This window comes from Lissotriton vulgaris, chromosome 8, assembly GCF_964263255.1.
Source record: "Lissotriton vulgaris chromosome 8, aLisVul1.2, whole genome shotgun sequence".
Lineage (NCBI taxonomy): Eukaryota > Metazoa > Chordata > Amphibia > Caudata > Salamandridae > Lissotriton > Lissotriton vulgaris.
The window spans coordinates 1,536,862,047-1,536,880,927 of record NC_141696.1 but is presented as its reverse complement, the minus strand read 5'-3'; the positions used below and the strand labels follow the sequence as shown (position 1 = coordinate 1,536,880,927).

Here is an 18,881-nt window from a genome sequence, read left to right as displayed (position 1 = left end):
TGTAAAGAGTTTGGGCATTGGGCTGAAGATTGTCCGGTGCTTCGTGAGCAACGTAGTCAGCGTGGTCGAGGTGGTGGAAGGTCACGGAATAGTTATTCGGGAGCGAGAGGTGGTGGAGGTGATCGTGGTAGGTTTGAAGCGAGGGGTCGTGGTCAGGACGAACGAAACACTTTTGATCGGCGAAATCAGTATCAGATATCGGAGGGTGAGAACGTGGAAAGTCAGGATTATGTGCATGCATAGGACTGCGTAGGATGGGGTGTGGAATCGGTTGAAGTGCCAGTAGATCAAAGAGGTCCATATGTATCAGCGGGCATTTTGGGTTCTACTGATCAGTTTTTAGTTGACACAGGAGCTACTCGTAGTGCTTTGTCTAAAAACTTGGTTCCAAGGGCTCCCCTGTCTGGCGAAACGATTACATGTATAGGGTTCGATGGCACACCCTCTCCAAGCCCATTATCACGACCTCTTGCATTTTGCATTGATACATTTTTTGTTTTTTGTCCATTTTTGTTGTCACCCCATACTCCAGACAACATTATGGGCATTGATTTGCTCAAATATTTTCGAGCAACGATACGCTGCGCTCCGGAAGGAGTGCGGGTTATTTTGAATGACAATTACCCAGATTCAGGCATACTTTGTACTATGCAGGAAATTGAAGCATTAGCCTCTCTCCCCCACACGTTATGGGCGACATCAGATACGGATATGGGACAGATGCTCATCCCGCCTATTCGAATTACTGTTAAGGAGGGAGTATCTTTGCCACGTGTACCGCAGTACAAGATATCCAGAGAAGGTGAAATTGCCCTGACGCACATCGTTCAGGATTTGATTATTGCAGGAGTAGTGGAGGAAGTTCCTTACAATGTCTGTAACAGCCCTATTCTTCCGATCCTTAAGAAAGACACTGACGACAAAGTCTATCGATTTATTATTGATTTGAGAGAAATTAACAAAATTGTCATTCCCCAGTACCCGGTGGTGTCTGACATCACTACATTACTTACTTTGGTCCCCCCCACTGCAACGACTTTTTCTGTTATTGACCTTAAAAATGCGTTCTTTTTTATTCCCATTCATCCTGACAGCAGATACCTATTTGGCTTCACGTTAAATAATAAATCGTATAGATTTTGTCGTGTTCCTCAAGGTTACACAGAGAGCCCTAGCATTTATAGCCAGGCTTTAAAAAGACAGCTCGATTCATTTGAATTGCAATCTGGAGTAGCCCTTATTCAATATGTTGATGACCTCCTATTGGCTGCAGATACCTATGCACAATGTGAGGAAAGTACTCTTGCCTTGCTCTCCTTTTTGGCTCAGAATAATCATGAAGTTTGTAAGAAAAAGCTACAATACTGTAGACCAAAGGTGACCTACCTCGGTCATCTTTTGTCTAAGGAGGGGCGTGCATTAACATCTGATCGAATTCAAGCGATTTTAGATACACCAGTCCCCCACACTCAGAGAGATGTACTCGCCTTCATAGGACTAACATCCTTTTGTAGACAGTGGATAATGGGGTTTTCACACATTATCAAACCTTTGTTAGCGTTACTGTCCAAAACTACACCAATGCCCCTTGAATGGACAGATGAATGTCAAAATGCTTTTGAACAATTGAGACAGGCCCTTTGCTCTGCACCCGTGTTAGGTACACCAGATTACACAAAGATTTTCACGTTGTACGTGCACGAGAAAGATGGGTGCGCGTTATCAGTGTTAGTGCAGACACACGGGGATAAGCAGAGGCCATGTGCGTACTTCTCAGCCATTCTTGATCCTGTAGCATGAGGGTTACCTGGGTGTTTCCGAGCAGTTGCAGCAACAGCAGTAGCTATACGGCAGAGTGAGGGAATAGTTTTGTCGCACAAATTGTTGGTGCTAGTTCCCCATGCAGTGGATGCCCTACTAAATCAAACGAAAACACAGTATCTTACAAGCGCACGTTTGACAGGATATGAGCTTACACTTCTGGCGCCACATATCACACTACAAAGATGCGCTACCCTGAACCCAGCCACTTTATTGCCGTATCCGGTTGCTGAGGGCCAGGAGGAAGAACACCATGATTGTGTTTTCCTGACCGAAGAACAAACAAAGGGTCGTGTCGACTTACAGCATACGCCACTTCCAGATGTGGATGGGGAACTGTGGGTTGATGGATCGTGTTTGAGGCTGCCAGATGGCACAACTTCTGCAGCATATGCGATCACGACACTTAAGACGGTGGTAGAAACAGCACGAATACCACAGAAATCGGCCCAAGCAGCGGAGCTGATAGCTTTGACAAGAGCCTGCGAACTGAGTGCTGGCTTATGTGTGAATATCTACACAGACAACCGGTACGCCTTCGGAGTAGCGCATGACTTTGGCCTACTCTGGAGAGAGCGTGGGTTTTTGACTTCGCACGGAGTGCACATCATGCACTGAGAACTAGTGCGTGATCTCTTGAATGCGTTACTTTGTCCAAAGAAAGTGGCGATAATCAAATGCAGTGCACATAAAAAGGTCACTGACAAAGTGGGACAAGGTAATGCCTTTGCAGACAGTATAGCAAGACAAACGGCTATGTCACGAAATGACTCCCCAATGTATGTAGTGAAGTCGCAGGCCGAGCGATGGCATGATGCTAGAGCGGAGATATTAGACATTCAGAAATCAGCGACTGAAGCAGAACTTGTGACCTGGGCAGCAGAGGGAGTACTGGATGATGAGGGTTGTTGGAGGAGCAAAGATATGGAACGATGGAAATTGCCTGCAGCTTACTTGCAAGCGATGGTCCAGATGACACATGGGTTGGCACATGTTGGAGCTCTTGCAATTACTCGATTGCTAACACGAGTTTGGGAGCATCCTGAGATTGCTAACACAGCCAAGAGAGTAGTGCAGACCTGTTTGATATGTTTACAGCACAATCCTGCAAAAGGGACGCATACTCCGAAAGGAGGGTTCGTTCCACCTTCTGCACCATTCGAGGTACTACAAATGGATTACATCCAGCTTGAGCGTTGCAATAACCTTAAGTATGTCTTAGTGGTGGTGTGTGCCTTTAGCAAATGGGTTGAGGCCTTCCCCACGAAGGATAACACAGCTTTGACAACAGCTAAGGTTTTGCTCAAAGAGTACTTCCCTCGATATGGCGTTTGCAAATTTTTGTGGAGCGATAATGGTCCCCATTTTGTTGGGAAAATTGTGGAGTACGTGTTGAAGGGATTGGGGATTCAGCAAAAGTTTCATGCTGTGTTCCATCCTCAGTCAGCAGGTCTTGTTGAACGGTACAGTGCTACTTTGAAACTAAAGTTGGCTAAGATTGTGGCATCCACGTCTTTGAAGTGGAAGGATGCCTTGCCGTTAGCATTACTCTCTATCAGATCAGTGCCCCACTCTCGAACTGGCCTCACACCTTATGAAGTGGTGTTTGGAAGGCTGATGAATATATGGGGAGTTCCTAAGCCTCGATTGTTACATGATGTGCCTTGTATAATGATGAACGATTATTTGGCACGGTTAACAAATGATTTGCTTTCTATTCATCAACAGGTTCGAGAAGCGCTCCCTGACAACTCCATTGGAGAGGCTCACAATCTTCGTCCTGGGGACTACGTGATGATCAAGTCCTTCGAGAGAACAAGCAGCTTGGAACCGAGGTGGCGTGGCCCCGAGCAGGTATTGCTTGCAACTCGTACGGCTGTGCGAGTGACCAACAGGAAGCGGTGGGTGCACTCTACTCACTGCCGCCGTGTCTCTCCGGACCTGGTGAATCCTACTGTGCTATCTGACTACAGAGATATCTTGGACGAGGAAAAGAGCCCAGCTGTGACGTCGGCCGAATCGGAGGGAGCCTTCCCGGACCACACTGTTTCTGGACGACAAAGATATAATCTGCGACCACGATAAGAAGATTTTTTTTTGGTGCGAGACTGGTTGAGTTACCGCTCTGGGGTTTGTGAAACGGAAGCCGGGAATCTCAAGGGGGGGGGATCAGTTCTGCCAAGAGTAGCGACACCCGTCTTGACCCCGGAGAAGAAAACAACGGCTACCTCGGAGCTCAGCACTCATATTTTTATTTTTTAGTTGTACATTTGAGACATTGTGAACTTTTTGAACTATGGCGTGTTCTGCAGCACGAGACAAAAGAATCCTTGGTGCTGTATTATTTGTTGCGACAATTGTGGTAATAGCTGTGATAGCCTGGGTAGTAGAACTTGTGGTACCTGTGCGAGAACATTTGCTGCCGACTACCCCGGCTCCATCTGAACATTTTCATTTCACCTTACCATATCATGAAGAACGGCATCGACAGACTTACTTGAACAATAGCTTCATTCAAATCTTGCATCACACCCACAATATGACGAACACTTCTAACTGTTGGGTATGTGGGATGTTGCCTGGACATCAAAAGAAAGGAGGCACACCGCTTATCCCACTCCCGTTTTCCCACAATGGGTCTTGCAATGCCTGGTACACTCTCCTGTTCACTTTGCGCTGGCCAACAAAAGGGGGGTTACTTTTCCGTTTAAATAAAATATGCTACAATGATCGGGACGGCTATCCACAAGCTGAGGGTACTAGGTTCGAATGGGAGGAGTACCGCCCCGATAATGTATCTGCACCACGAATTTACAGCAACCAACGAAATATTAACATGTCCAATTCTCATGTTATTAATGTCATTGATACAAAGGCTGATCTCTGTATACGTAATAAAGGTACAATCCCAGTTGGCAGAAGTGAATGTAACACCACACTTACCTTTGATAGCCCGAATGGCATTTCATTTGTAGCCTCCCGAAATACATACTTCATATGTGGCAATAAAGGTTATCATCGTCTCCCGTTAGGATGGTTAGGAACATGCTACATCTCTTTTGTATTGCCCCCTGTATTCATTGCCCCGCCAATGTACCATAATGATTACGTTTTGTACCACGACTTTGTACTGAACAGAGTCAAAAGAGCAGTAGTCCTTGAAGATATAGACCAGACCGATACCGCACTGCAACAATATGTAGATTTTAACTTGGGTTTGTTTTCTTTTGTGGGAGCTGCTCTAAACAGTCGGAAAATACGACGACTAACTCGTGTTGTTGAAGCTGTTGCCAATGATACTGCTTTTGCATTGGGGAATATAACTGAAGAACTTCAAATATCTAGAATTGTAACGCTTCAGAACCGGATGGTTCTAGATGTAGTTCTAGCCGATCGAGGGGGGGCATGCCGAATTATCGGAAGTAGTTGCTGTGTTTACGTGCCAGACAATTCACCATCTGTATATGATGCCATATCCAAATTGCATAAAATTGCTGCTGAAATACATCCGGATAATGGTACATGGACCTTTTCGGGGTGGTTCTGGTCAATGCTTAGTACATGGGGCTGGAAGCTACTGACGATCTTATGTATAATAATTGGGATATTATTCTTCTTATGTTTATGTATACAATGTGGCCCTGCATTATGTTCTATGTGTTTATCAGCTTGTATTCCATCTAGGCGAGCTTTTGCCCAAAATTAATTAATGCTTCATATAGAAGTGGCCCAGATTATGTCCATCGATATAGAAGATGAGTATCCTGATTATGTCCATTATGAGGTAGCTTCAGCTAAACGCTAAAAGGGTCGTCTGTCGTAATTTGACAATGACTGGGTTAGCGTTAAGCTTTGCTACACGGTATTTCCCTTATCTTGGCCTTACTTGAAAGCGCCATTTTGTATGTTACGGCGGCCATTTTAGAGAACGAGCTGCCTCGTGGTCAGCTTGCCCTTTAGTCCTTTGTCCGTGCCACTGACCACTTGAGTTTGCCCAGCAACAGGCTATTTTTAGTAACGGTCAAGCCCGCACATGCGCAGTTCTGATTGACCAGTCATCACTTAGGAATGTTCTGCCAAACTGACCAGTGGTGTTGTAACTCCTCCCATGAGTTGGCTGTGTTCCAAAAATGACCATATATGTACCTAAAACTCTGTAACCATGTACCGCCTACCTTTTTTATGTCTGTAAACTGTATAAAAGAAGGACTTACACCGATGTTCGGTGTGATACTTCTTGCATTGCCGAAAGGTGCTGTAGGAATGTACCACCACCCCATGGGGTCTTGATAAACTTGTCTTTTACATTTTCTAGTTTCCGTGCCAACAGTTCTTACGGTGTAGTGGGTATTCTACGGAGTATGTAGGCCTGGAGAACCCAATACCATAGGGACAGATGGGTATGTCCCCTGTTGTTGAGCGTAGACAGTCATGTAGTCAGTTCCGAATATGGATGAGTGTACAATTTTGGACCAAATGGCGCGTAAATGGATTATGTACGATATGCGGTATGATCTTGAGGGTGTTATGCATGTCTTCCTTCAATGGGAAGCACCGAAGCAGCGGTACGTTTTTGATACGATGTGTGCTTATCTTGTTGAGAAATGGGAAGAGGAAATAGGACAAGCTCCTGATAAGTTGTACAATATACGTTCCGAATTTGCGAAGGGAACGATTGTGAGTCCTTCTGATGTTGAGAAAGCGGTTGCAACGTTGTTGTCCTTTAGGAAAGTGTCTCCTTCTCGACAATTGTTTGAGTCTGATTCTTCAGTTGGGAGAAAGGCACGACAATATCCGATGAGAGAAGTTCCACCGGTGTGGAAGGAGGAAGTTGCTGCTGGTCCAGGTAATGTTCCGCCAGCTGTACCGGCTCATTTTCAGCGTGTTTGGGTGCATGTTCTGTGGAAACGTGCTGAAGGTTTAGCTATTAAGCAGTCTTTGCCCGATCCACGCAAAAATCCAGTAGGGTACTATAAAGAGTTGACTCAAACTGTGAGTTCATGTATTATGAATTTGGCGGACATCGACATGTTGTTTGGCAATGTTGTTCCACAACCGATTTGGAGTAAGATTCGTCATACGGATCATGCGGATGAATTAGGTGATACATGGGTTAATCTTAGGGACGCCGACAATAGACAAGTATTTACAACAAGGGGTGGTGAGGGACAGAGTCTCTGAATTAAGCAGAAAGCTCTCACCAGTCAAGAGATCAGGGCTAGATCCAACACCGTTTTTTAGCTCACTGCCCCATCCCAGTTTCAGAACCTGGCTGTATGCAAATTAGTCTGTTCCTGTCCCAGTGCATGATGGGAACAGGGCAAACCAAACTACAAAAGCCAATTCTTACACTGGGAAGGCTGAAATGCCAGAAACCGGTCCCCGGTAGCTTGTCTCCTTTCTGGTGAAGAATTGGCTTGGTAGTTTAGTCTGCCCTGTTCCCATGATGCACTGGGCCAGGGACAGACTGATTTGCATATAGCCAGGTTCTGAGCTGGGATGGGGCAGTGAGATAAATAACGGTGATGGATCAAGCCCTGATCTTTGGACTGGGTAAGAGTGGTCTGCTCAATTCAGACACTCTGTTCATCACCACCCCCTTTTCTGAATCGACAATAGACAAGTAGGCGGTGCTAAGCCTGAGGATTTGATTACTGAACTTCCTGAGAAAATTATTACGTACATGAAGACTTTAATGCCCGAATTGCGTGTCAATTGGGACAAGTTGTCTGCATGTAAGCAGAAGAAAGATGAAACGGTGTCTGACTTTTTCACGAGGTTCGAAGAGACCTTCGTAGATCATAGTGGTCAGGATATGGCTACGGAGGGTGGTCAGAGATTGTTTGTTGACAAGTTTGTACATAATTTGCTTCCTGAATTGTGCAATAAGTTGAAGGATTCTGAAAGAGCTTGGGCTGTTTCTACGTCAGCCCAAATTTTGGCTACTGCCCAGTATTATGAAAATAGGCGCAAAGATGAGTTAGAGAAAGTGGATAAGAAGACTAAGGAATTGAAGACTAAAGTTCTTTTACAGCAAGCTTATCCACCTCGTATTACTAGTCAGCGCGATTATCAGCAGCCTCAGCAGTATTCAAGAAACTCGCAAAGAAACGAGTCTTCTCAACAGCGTTTTCCGTATGGGCCTATCAGTGTGCATATTGTAAAGAAGAGGGTCATTACAAAAATAGTTGTCCGGTTCTGTTACAACGTACGAATGGTGCTTCTGGTGTGAGAGGTAGAGGTGCTCAACAAGTGCCTAGAGGTAGAGGTCGCGGACAGACTGTACGTCCTTTGTCTCCGCAGAACTCGATGAATAGTTTTGATCAACAGCAAAGTTTGTCCGGTAGGACAACACAGTACTATGTGGATGATTACTATGTTGAAGGTGATGAAGCAAATGGTCATGATTGTTAGGTCAGCCATGGACAAAGAGAGGGAGTTGTTTCAGTTCCAGTAGATCAGAGTGGACCTTATGTTGAAGGGATTACATCAGGTGTGTCAGAACCTTTTCTGTTGGATACTGGTGCTACAAAGAGTTCTATTATGCATTCTAAACTCCCTGGCGCACCTTTGTCTGGCTTCGATAATGTTTCTGTAGGTTTTTCTGGCGCCCCCGTTACGAATCCGATCTCTGTTCCATTGTCTCTTTCTGTTGGTCCGCGTAAGACCGAAGCACCCCTTCTTTTGACTACAGGTTGCAATGAGAACTTGTTGGGATTGGATTTGTTAAAAAGATTGTATGCAACATTGTATTGTTCTCCATCAGGAGTACATCTTACTTTAGGTAAGAGAGTGATCTCTCCAATGTACGTGTCGAAAGATTGTCTTCCATCTGAATTGTCTCTCTTACCAGATTCATTGTGAGCTACTGGTCCGAATGATGTGGGTCTATTGGACATTCCTCCATATGTCGTGACACTGAAGGCGAATGCTAAGTTACCGCGCATTCCACAATATCACATCTCGAGTGATGGTGAGCGTGCACTTTTAGCGATTATTTATGATCTGATCGAAAAGGGTGTCATTGAGGAAACGAGAGGTAATGTGTGCAATAGTCCTGTTTTGCCTGTTCTGAAGAGAACTGATCCTTCACAGCCTCCCGTATATAGGTTTGTCATCGATCTTCGCGAAGTGAACAAAATTGTTGTTCCACAATTTCCAGTTGTGCCCGATATTACAGCCTTGCTGACTCTGATTCCAGCTTCTGCCACGTGGTTTTCGGTGATTGACTTGAAGAATGCTTTCTTCAGCATCCCGATTGCCATGGAGAGTAGGGACATTTTTGGATTCTCTTTAGGAGGTCGCAGTTTTCGCTTTAAACGCGCTCCTCAAGGCTATTGCGAGAGTCCATCGATCTATAGTCAAGCTTTGAAGTCACAACTTGATCTGTTGATTTTACTTGATGGCGCAGCCCTTATTCAATATGTAGATGATTTATTAGTCGCTGCTGACACTGAGGAGATTTGCAGGGAAGCCACTTTGTTGCTACTACATCACTTGTCTGATTGTCATCACAAAGTTCCTCTTTCGAAGTTGCAATTTTGTCGACAAGAAGTAACCTACTTAGGTCACCGCTTATCGAAGGAGGGAAGGAAACTGACCCCAGAAAGAATTCAAGCTATTGCGAAAATGAGTGTGCCTACGACACAGAGAGAAGTACGTGCGTTTTTGGGTATTACGTCGTACTGTAGACAGTGGATTCCTAATTTTTCTTTGTTAGCGAAGCCTTTGATAGCCCTTACTGTTGAGGATACTCCAAATCCTATTCCTTGGACTGACGAATGTCAAACAAGCTTTTCTGAATTACGCAATGCGTTGTGTTTGGCTCCTGTGTTGGGTACTACCGACTACAGTAAGCCTTTCACATTGTATGTTCATGAGAGAGAGGGATGTGCATTGTCAGTCTTGACTCAGCAGTTTGACGATAAGCAACGTCCACGTGCGTACTTTTCGTCGATTTTAGATCCGGTAGCTAGAGCGTTGCCGAGTTGTTTGAGAGCTACGGCGGCAGCGGCTGTTTCAATTCGACAGTCTGCTGGTTTGGTTATGGATAACACGTTAGTTGTTATGGTTCCACATGCAGTGGATACCTTGTTGAATCGTACAAAGACACAGCATTTGACTAGTGCTCGGTTGTCAGGTTATGAATTGACGTTATTAGCGAGTCATGTGCACATTAAACGATGCAACACGTTGAATCCAGCCACATTGTTGCCGATTTCAGTTGAGACAGATGATGATAATGAAGAACAGCATGACTGTTTTCTGAGAACTGAGCAAGAAACGAAAGGGAGAATAGATTTGAGGGATACTCCTCTTTCTGAATGTGATGGTACTTTATGGGTTGATGGTTCGTGCTTTAAGTTGCCGAATGGTGATACGACTGCAGCATATGCTGTTACGACTTTGCATACGATTGTTGAAACTGCACGAATCCCACATAATTCAGCACAAGCAGCAGAGTTGATTGCACTTACGAGAGCGTTCGTGTTGTCGAAAGGTATAAGAGTGACCATATATACTGACAGCCAATACGCTTTTGGCGTGGCTCATAGCTTTGGACGTTTGTGGCGTGAACGTGGGTTCTTAACTTCGCATGGGACGAAGATCCAGCATGGACAGTTGGTGAATGAACTTCTTGAGTCACTGACCTTACCGTTACAAGTTGCGTTTGTGAAATGCAGTGCACACAAAAAGGTTACTGATGATGTTGGTCGTGGTAATGCATTTGCTGATGAAATCGCAAAAGAAACTGCAAAAGATGTAATGAATCGAATGTATGTAGCAGGCCCTGCAAGATGGGTTGGTGATGTTGGAATGTGTGAAGATACGATTGAGAGTGTGAAATCCATTCAAGCTGAAGCTACAGAGAAAGAGTTGAATGAATGGAGAGAAAGTAAGGGTAGATTGGATTCGAATGGTTGTTGGATTGATTTGTCAGAGCATCAGAGATGGTTGTTACCCGATGCATATGTGCTTCCAGTTGTTACAATGGCTCATGGAATGGCACATATTAGTGAGAAAGGGATTTGTAAGTTGTTGGCTCCGGTTTGGCAAAATTCGGGAATTCCAAAATGTGCAGAGAACTTGGTGAAGAACTGTATGGTGTGTCTGAAATACAATCCTGGTAGGGGAACTCCAACTCCAGCTGGTCATTTTGCGCCTCCTAAGTATCCGTTCGAGGTTTTGCAGCTAGATTTCATTCACATGGAAAGGTGCAACAATTTGAAATACGTACTCGTTGTTGTTTGTGCCTTTTCGAGATGGGTGGAAGCATACCCCCTAAAGGACAATACTGCCATATCTACAGCTAAAGCCCTTGTCAAGGAATTCTTCCCTAGGATTCGGAATGCCGAGAATGGTCTGGAGTGATAATGGAAGTGAGTTTGTGGGTCGAGTGATGAAGAAAGTATGAGAGGGGTTAGGCATTCGACAGAAGTTCCACGCTGCAAATCACCCCCAATCAGCTGGATTAGTAGAATGCTATAATGGCACATTGAAGCTGAAACTAGCAAAGATTCAAGCGAGTTCTGGTCTTAACTGGCCTGACGCTCTCCCTTTAGCACTCTTATCAACGAGAATGACTATTTATTCGCGAGTGGGACTTAGTCCCTACGAGATTGTGTTTGGCCGTCCGGCCAATATATGGGGAGTGCCAAGGCCGAAAAAATATAGCGAACTTGAACATCCTGTACTGCTTGATTATCTGTACGAATTGACGGCTAAATTGCATGTTTTACACCAACAGGTGCATGATACTCTGCCTCCGGTCTCTGAAGCTCCAAGACATCCTATTGATCCTGGATCGTGGGTACTGATCCGGAATTTCCAGCGGACAAAGAACGATCAGCCCCGTTGGACCGGACCTCACCTTGTTCTTCTTTCAACGAGATCAGCTGTTCGAGTAGAAGGAAAAAAACATTGAATCCACGGCGTACACTGTAAGAGGGTCCCACTGCCTCTCCCGTACGACCGTAAGATCCAGGAGAATATCGCTGACTCTGAAACTGAGACTCTGCCTCGTTTTCTGCCCTTTAGCGATGCACGTGTAAAAGGAACAATTTCTGAACAAGAACGTGACAATATCTTGCAAGAAGCTGTGCCACCGTCAAGCCGATTGAACACTACAGAGCCTGAACTCCTGTTTCAGGACCAGACAGTACATGGAAGAAACCATTATAATCTGAGGCCGAGAACTATGGACAAATAAAAATAATTTTTTCCATTTTTTAATGTACAGCTCTCTCATCTGAGAAACTTGCTTATTTTTGTTTTTTTGAACTGCCATCTGGTTCAGCTGCTAGGGTCGCGGTTGCTTAAAGTCTTTGGAGTGCAGCTGAAGACGTTAGGTCGACAGTTCTATTTGGTCTAAGGGAGTTGCCCTGGACTGACAGAAGCATTCCTTAGCAGAAACACTCTACCGCCGCGGGCAGCTACTTAGAGAGGTTGGAGTTTTTCAAGATGGAGAGACCTGCCAAACAGATGAACTTTAAAGCCAGAATGTGTATATTAATGACAAGAAAACAATTTCTGATATTATGCATTTGTATGTTGCTTAGTGTAATGATGTTTTTAATAGGATATGTTTTATTCTCTTTTCAAGTGACCTTTGCACCCACTACACAGTCCATACCTCCTCCTACTGTTTCTTTGCATTCTTTTCACCCTCTGCCTGAGCATGAGTCCATTAGAAGATTAGAGTTTATCAATATCTCTTTCATCCAGCTTTTGCACCAACACCAATTAGTAGTGAACACAACTAATTGTTGGGTGTGTGGTCTTTTGCCACATACAACAGATAAAGGTATCCCATACTTGGTCTTGCCGTTTAGCTACAATGGTTCTTTGTGGGCGTTTCAGACGATGTTCATATATGCTATCGAACCATATCCTCCGCGTTCCACGAGAAGTAACTCGAGCAACAAAGCATTGGTAGTAGGAATTGCAAATATGAGCAGAACAATTGACTCGTATAGAACGATTCCTAGAGATGAGTTGCAAGCTTACGTTAGATGGAATATAACAAAATATGGAGTTGCTTTGAGTAAGAACCAGCAAGCAAAGGGATCCTCCTCGATGAATGAATGAATGAATGAATGAATGAATGAATGAATGAATGAATGAATGAATGAATGAATGGGTTTTTTATAAAGCGCGACAGTTACCCGCAGGCGTCCAAGCGCTATATCCGAATACAGATGGGTGGGGAGTGTCAAGTTATCTGCTGAACAAAAAGGTTTTTAATTTTTTTCTAAAAGGCAGGATGTTTGGTTCTGAGCGGATGGATAAAGGAAGGGAGTTCCAGAGCCTTGCCACGTTTGTTGAGAACATTCTACCTCCACTTCTTTCTCTTTTAAACCTGGGAATGATGACTTGGTAGGCGAGGGTCGACCTTAGCTGCCTGTTAGGGTGGTAGGGGGTGATCAGGGTGTGATTAAGGATAGCTCCTTTTCTCCAGTAGGCACGGTGGGCGATGCACATACTTTTGAAGTTGACTCTGTCTTTTACTGGCAGCCAGTGGAGGGCTCTTAGTTCAGTTTTCACTGATTGCCGGCGAGGAATGCGCAGGAGAGTACGAGCGGCGCAGTTTTGGATAACCTGAAGTTTTTTCAGGGTGGATTCTAGGGCTCCTAAGTATAGGGCATTTCCGAAGTCAAGCCGGGAGAGGATTAGACCTTGGACCAAGATCTGTCTGGCCTTAAAAGGGAGGAGCGGCAGGATCTTTCGTATCAGTCTGATAATACTCATGCAGGTGGCTGCTAGTTTAGTTGCCTGGTGGCCGAATGTTAATGCACTGTCCAGCCAGATGCCCAGACTCTTGATGGTATCCCTGGCTGGGGGGGGCAGGGCCTAGTGCTGGGGGCCACAGAGAGTCAATGGTTTTTTTGGGGGAGTTGCCCAGCACCATTAGCTCAGTTTTATCGCCGTTGAGCTTTAGGTAGGACTGGCTCATCCATGTGCATACTGCTTCCATACAGCCTCTGAGATCGCTAGAGTAAGAAGAGGGGTGAGTCAGGGTGACCACCAGTTGCGTGTCGTCGACGTAGGACACGACTTGAACGCCGAAAGGTCGTATTATTTCTGCGAGGGGGAGCATGTATATGTTAAACAGAGTGGGGCTCAAGGACGAACCTTGGGGAACCCCACAACTGAGAGGTTTGCTGGGCGAGGTGATGTTGCCCTCACAAACTCTGAAGGAGCGGTCAGAAAGAAAGGAATGGAGCCATGCTGCCGCAGTGGAGGTTATCCCTAGTTCTGACATTCTGTGACGTAAGATGTCATGATTCACAGTGTCGAAGGCGGCACTGAGGTCCAGCAAGACAATAGCCGCAGTGCCACCCTCATCTACGATCTTTCTAGCTCCCTGTTACTGCTAATAAGGCAGTTTCAGTTCCGTGCATGGGGCGGAACCCCGTCTGTGAGGTGTCCAGGGAGTTGTTTGTTTCTAGAAATTCGACGAGGCACTGATTCACGTACTTTTCTGCGACTTTAGTTATCCATGGTAGTAGAGAGATCGGGCGGTAGTTTCCCGGGTTCATCTGATCTAGATTTGGTTTCTTCAGAAGGGCTTTGACTGTAGCTTGTTTCCACTTTGGGGGGACAAGCCCTGCTGAGAGAGAGTTATTGATCAGGTTCTGGATGGAGGGGAGAATGGTGGGCATTATAGTTTTTAGAAAGCGAGCTGGGGCGGGGTCGCTAGGAGATCCCGATTTTACCTGTAGAATTATGGAGTCTAATTTAGAAGGCTCCAGCGGTGGAAAGGTATCCAGAAAGGTGGAAGGGGGGGGTCTGGTGTACTGCTGTTCTGGACGGGAGTGAGGGGGGGGGGGGAAAGAGGAGTAAATCGTGGCTATTTTATTATGAAAATAGTCAGCCTGTTCATTGCAATGGGTTTGAGCGGTCAGAGGATCTGGTGGTTTGTCGGGGAGTTTGAGCAATTTTTTGGCGATCTGATAGATCTCCTTGGGTTTTGATGCTGCTTCGATGATCTTATTTTCGAAGAAGCTGGCTTGAGCTCTTTTTATCTCGGTTTTATAGGATTTTATAGACGCCCGGTATTCAGTTTTGCTGGTGTTGGAATAGTCAAGGCGCCATTTCCGTTCCAGTCTCTTGCATTCTCTCTTGAGATTACGCAGGTTTTGGGAGTACCAAGGGGCGTTTTTTGGCCTTTGTTTGGATTGGATGTCCCTGAATGGGATGATAAGGTCTAAAGAGGTGGTGATCCAGGTATTAAAGTTGTCATTACTGACAATCGGGTCAGGGTTGTTCTGAGGGACAGAGGATTCCAGTGTGGATGTCCATAAGTTAGTGTTGAGTTGTGACTATTTACGGTCTCTGCTGGGGGCAGAGAATGGAGAGGGCCGATAGCCTAATGGTGCGCATAAAAATGGGATCAGGAAATGGTCCGTCCATGGAAGGATGATGGGTGGATCAACTGTAAGATGAGTGCAGTTACTGAAGATAGGATCCAGAAGGTGACCTTTTTCATGGGTGGGTTGCAGTACTAGCTGGGAGAGATCTAGTGCTAGTAGGTTATTGCAGAGTTCAGTAGCTGCTGAATCCGAGGGGTCGTCCAGGTGCACATTTAGGTCGCCTAATAAGGTATAATTAGGTGAGGAGCAGATGCCACTGGCAACCTCTGGGGCAAGCTGGTTTATGAAGTTGGTCGGAGTGCCAGGTGGTCGATAAATTCGAGTCCCCGAAAATGTGCAGGTGGGGGAGAAGTCCAACGAAAAGGTGAGATGTTCGCAGCTTGATAGGTTCTTTGGGGAGGAGCGGCAGGTGTAACGACTTTTGTAAATGATTGCAATGCCGCCTCCCTTTCCTAAGGAGCGGTCAGCTCGGAGTATTTGATATCCAGCAGGGAGAGCTTGGATAACATCGGGGTCGGAGTCAGTTTTGAGCCAAGTTTCCGTAAGGAATATGGCATCGGGGTCTTTGTCCAAGATCAGCAGCGATATTTCAATAGCATGTTTGGGGAGGGATCTGCAGTTAAGCAGAAACATGCGGAACAAGGGGGGGTGTGTGGGAGAGTGACTTTGAAACATACAATGTGGACAGTTGAAGTGATGGGAGGTGGGGTCCCAGGAAGTGAGACAACGTTCATTAGTGTGGCCTCGTAATTGAAGGAGGGTTTTGGAGGAGTACAGTATGGGAGAGGTTTGACCAGCGGTAGTGGCCCCTGACCCCGGTCGGTCGCGGACGGGCGCAGACGGGCATGCCTTTGGCGCGCCTTCGGCGCCCCGCCGGCGTCGCCGCTGCGCCTCCTGGGAGGGGGAGTCATTTTGTGGTGGCTGGGCCTCGGGTTGGAGGGGCCGAGCACACGTGATCGGGTTCCTCACCTAAGATGGTGGGCCCGGAAGTTCGAGATGCGGCTGGAGAGCCGAAGGCTCTGTCAATTTCTCGAGGCAGGGGGGTCAGGGTTCGCTCTCATTCAGCGGCGGCCTGAGTCGTGAGTATTTCAGTCAAGTACAATTTTTACCGAAGGTGCAATTTAAAAATATAGGCTTTTCCTAAGTGCGCGTTTAAAACAAAATAATGCTTTGTACTCAAGCTGCAAATTATTTTGGCAATGTCACAACGCTGTCCCGGCTTCCGCCTCAGGACCACAACACACACCACACTCACTCGTAGTCAGTGAGAAATGGTGAATTAGGCTGTTTCTTTTGTAGTGGCTGGGCCTCGGGGTGGGAGGGGCCGAGCACACGTGATCGGGTTCCTCACCTAAGATGGTGGGCCCGGAAGTTCGAGATGCGGCTGGAGAGCCGAAGGCTCTGTCAATTTCTCGAGGCAGGGGGGTCAGGGTTCGCTCTCATTCAGCGGCGGCCTGAGTCGTGAGTATTTCAGTCAAGTACAATTTTTACCGAAGGTGCAATTTAAAAATATAGGCTTTTCCTAAGTGCGCGTTTAAAACAAAATAATGCTTTTTACTCAAGCGGCAAATTATTTTGGCAATATTACAACGCTGTCCCGGCTTCGACCTCAGGACCACAACACACACCACACTCACTCGTAGTCAGTGAGAAATGCTGAATTAGGCTGTTTCTTTTGTAGTGGCTGGGCCTCGGGGTGGGAGGGGCCGAGCACACGTCATCGGGTTCCTCACCTAAGATGGTGGGCCCGGAAGTTCGAGATGCGGCTGGAGAGCCGAAGGCTCTGTCAATTTCTCGAGGCAGGGGGGTCAGGGTTCGCTCTCATTCAGCGGCGGCCTGAGTCGTGAGTATTTCAGTCAAGTACAATTTTTACCGAAGGTGCAATTTAAAAATATAGGCTTTTCCTAAGTGCGCGTTTAAAACAAAATAATGCTTTTTACTCAAGCGGCAAATTATTTTGGCAATATTACAACGCTGTCCCGGCTTCCGCCTCAGGACCACAACACACACCACACTCACTCGTAGTCAGTGAGAAATGCTGAATTAGGCTGTTCCTTTTGTAGTGGCTGGGCCTCGGGGTGGGAGGGGCCGAGCACACGTCATCGGGTTCCTCACCTAAGATGGTGGGCCCGGAAGTTCGAGATGCGGCTGGAGAGCCGAAGGCTCTGTCAATTTCTCGAGGCAGGGGGGTCAGTGTTCGCTCTCATTCAGCGGCGGCCTGAGTCGTGAGTATTTCAGTCAAGTACAATTTTTACCGAAGGTGCAATTTAAAAATACAGGCTTTTCCTAAGTGCGCGTTTAAAACAAAATAATGCTTTTTACTCAAGCGGCAAATTATTTTGGCAATGTTACAACGCTGTCCCGGCTTCCGCCTCAGGACCACAACACACACCACACTCACTCGTAGTCAGTAATCAGATTTGGATCGTACCCCATCAGGGTCACCTATGTCTGCAAGGTAATGGCAAAAATCCCGAAGCTCAGTTAGGGAGAAGTATCTGTACGGAAACGTATGTTTTTGCGTCCCAGACTTCACCTCCGTTTCTAGCAGCTAAGAGTACCTATTTCATCTGCCATGATAGAGCCTATACATGGTTGCCCCCTGACTTCTCGGGCACATGTTTTGTTTTGTTTCTGTTGCCTCCCACCTACACGGCAACGGCAGATTACCACAGGACAAGGATAGTTAGAGGTGTCTTGAGTAAAGAAGACACTGCAGGACAAGAATTTGGAGATTTTGTGAAGGGTTTTCTGCCGTTTTGGGGTCCTATGGTTAACAGCAGGAACATAAGGCAATTGACAAGAGTGGTTGAATCCACTATAGTTGAAACTGCCGTTGCCCTTAGTAATTTGACGGCTGAGCTCCAGTCGGATCGTCTTATGACTCTTCAGAATAGGGTCGCGTTAGATGTCATACTTGCAGTTCGAGGTGGGGTATGTAAAGTGATCCAATCAAGTTGCTGTATTTTCATCCCTGATAACGCTCCGACAGTTTACCAGGCCATTTCCAAACTGCATAAAATCTCCGAATCTATCAACCTGGATAAAGGGGATTGGTCATTGATGGGGTGGTTCTGGGAACTGATATCCGCCTGGGGATGGAAGATTCTGATAGTCATTGGGATGATTTTAGCCATTCTTTTTCTGTTCTGTCTGTGTGTACAGTGTGCTCCTGCAATATGTGGCCTCTGTGCTACATCGTGTGTAAGGAAACCTGTATCAAGAAATGAGCTAAGTAATAGGATGATGCTACAGCAGCATCTCAATGACTTCATGAATATAGACCTGGACTCAGATTAGCGTGAGTATAGGTTATTGCCTATGTAAGGGCAAAAGGAGGGTCTGTAGTACTGAAGATTCTGGACCCGTGTTATAAACATCGTCGTATCATGACGATTTTGGTATCAGCAGACCGGTAATGATTGAGATACTATGCACAAGTATTTCCGTCATGTACGAGTGACGAAAGCACCCTGAAATCCGAGTTTCCGTCTTGAACCCTCGGGTTCCATTTTGTGAGCGGCAGCCATTTTGTGATTGCCCTCACACAGGCTATATGACTGAAGCCAAGATCGAGTCAGAAGGACACGTATACCTTCGCTGACTCTTCTGTGACCTGGGCGAGCTGAGTCCACTGCCTGAAGCAAAACCTGTTCGGCCAGTTCCTTTCCCAGTGGCCGAATGAGA

At 46.1% G+C, this 18,881-nt stretch overlaps 1 protein-coding gene across 1 annotated transcript in view; it reads right to left on the bottom strand.

Annotated features, from left to right (window-relative positions):
• The window catches only part of LOC147700311 (uncharacterized), a 382,768-nt gene extending 366,941 nt beyond the window's left edge, over window positions 1-15,827 (bottom strand). The window contains 1 exon segment of the mRNA XM_086936303.1: window positions 15,327-15,827. Coding sequence (XP_086792429.1) covers window positions 15,327-15,827 — 501 coding nt within the window.
• Window positions 15,828-18,881: the final 3,054 nt, after the last annotated feature.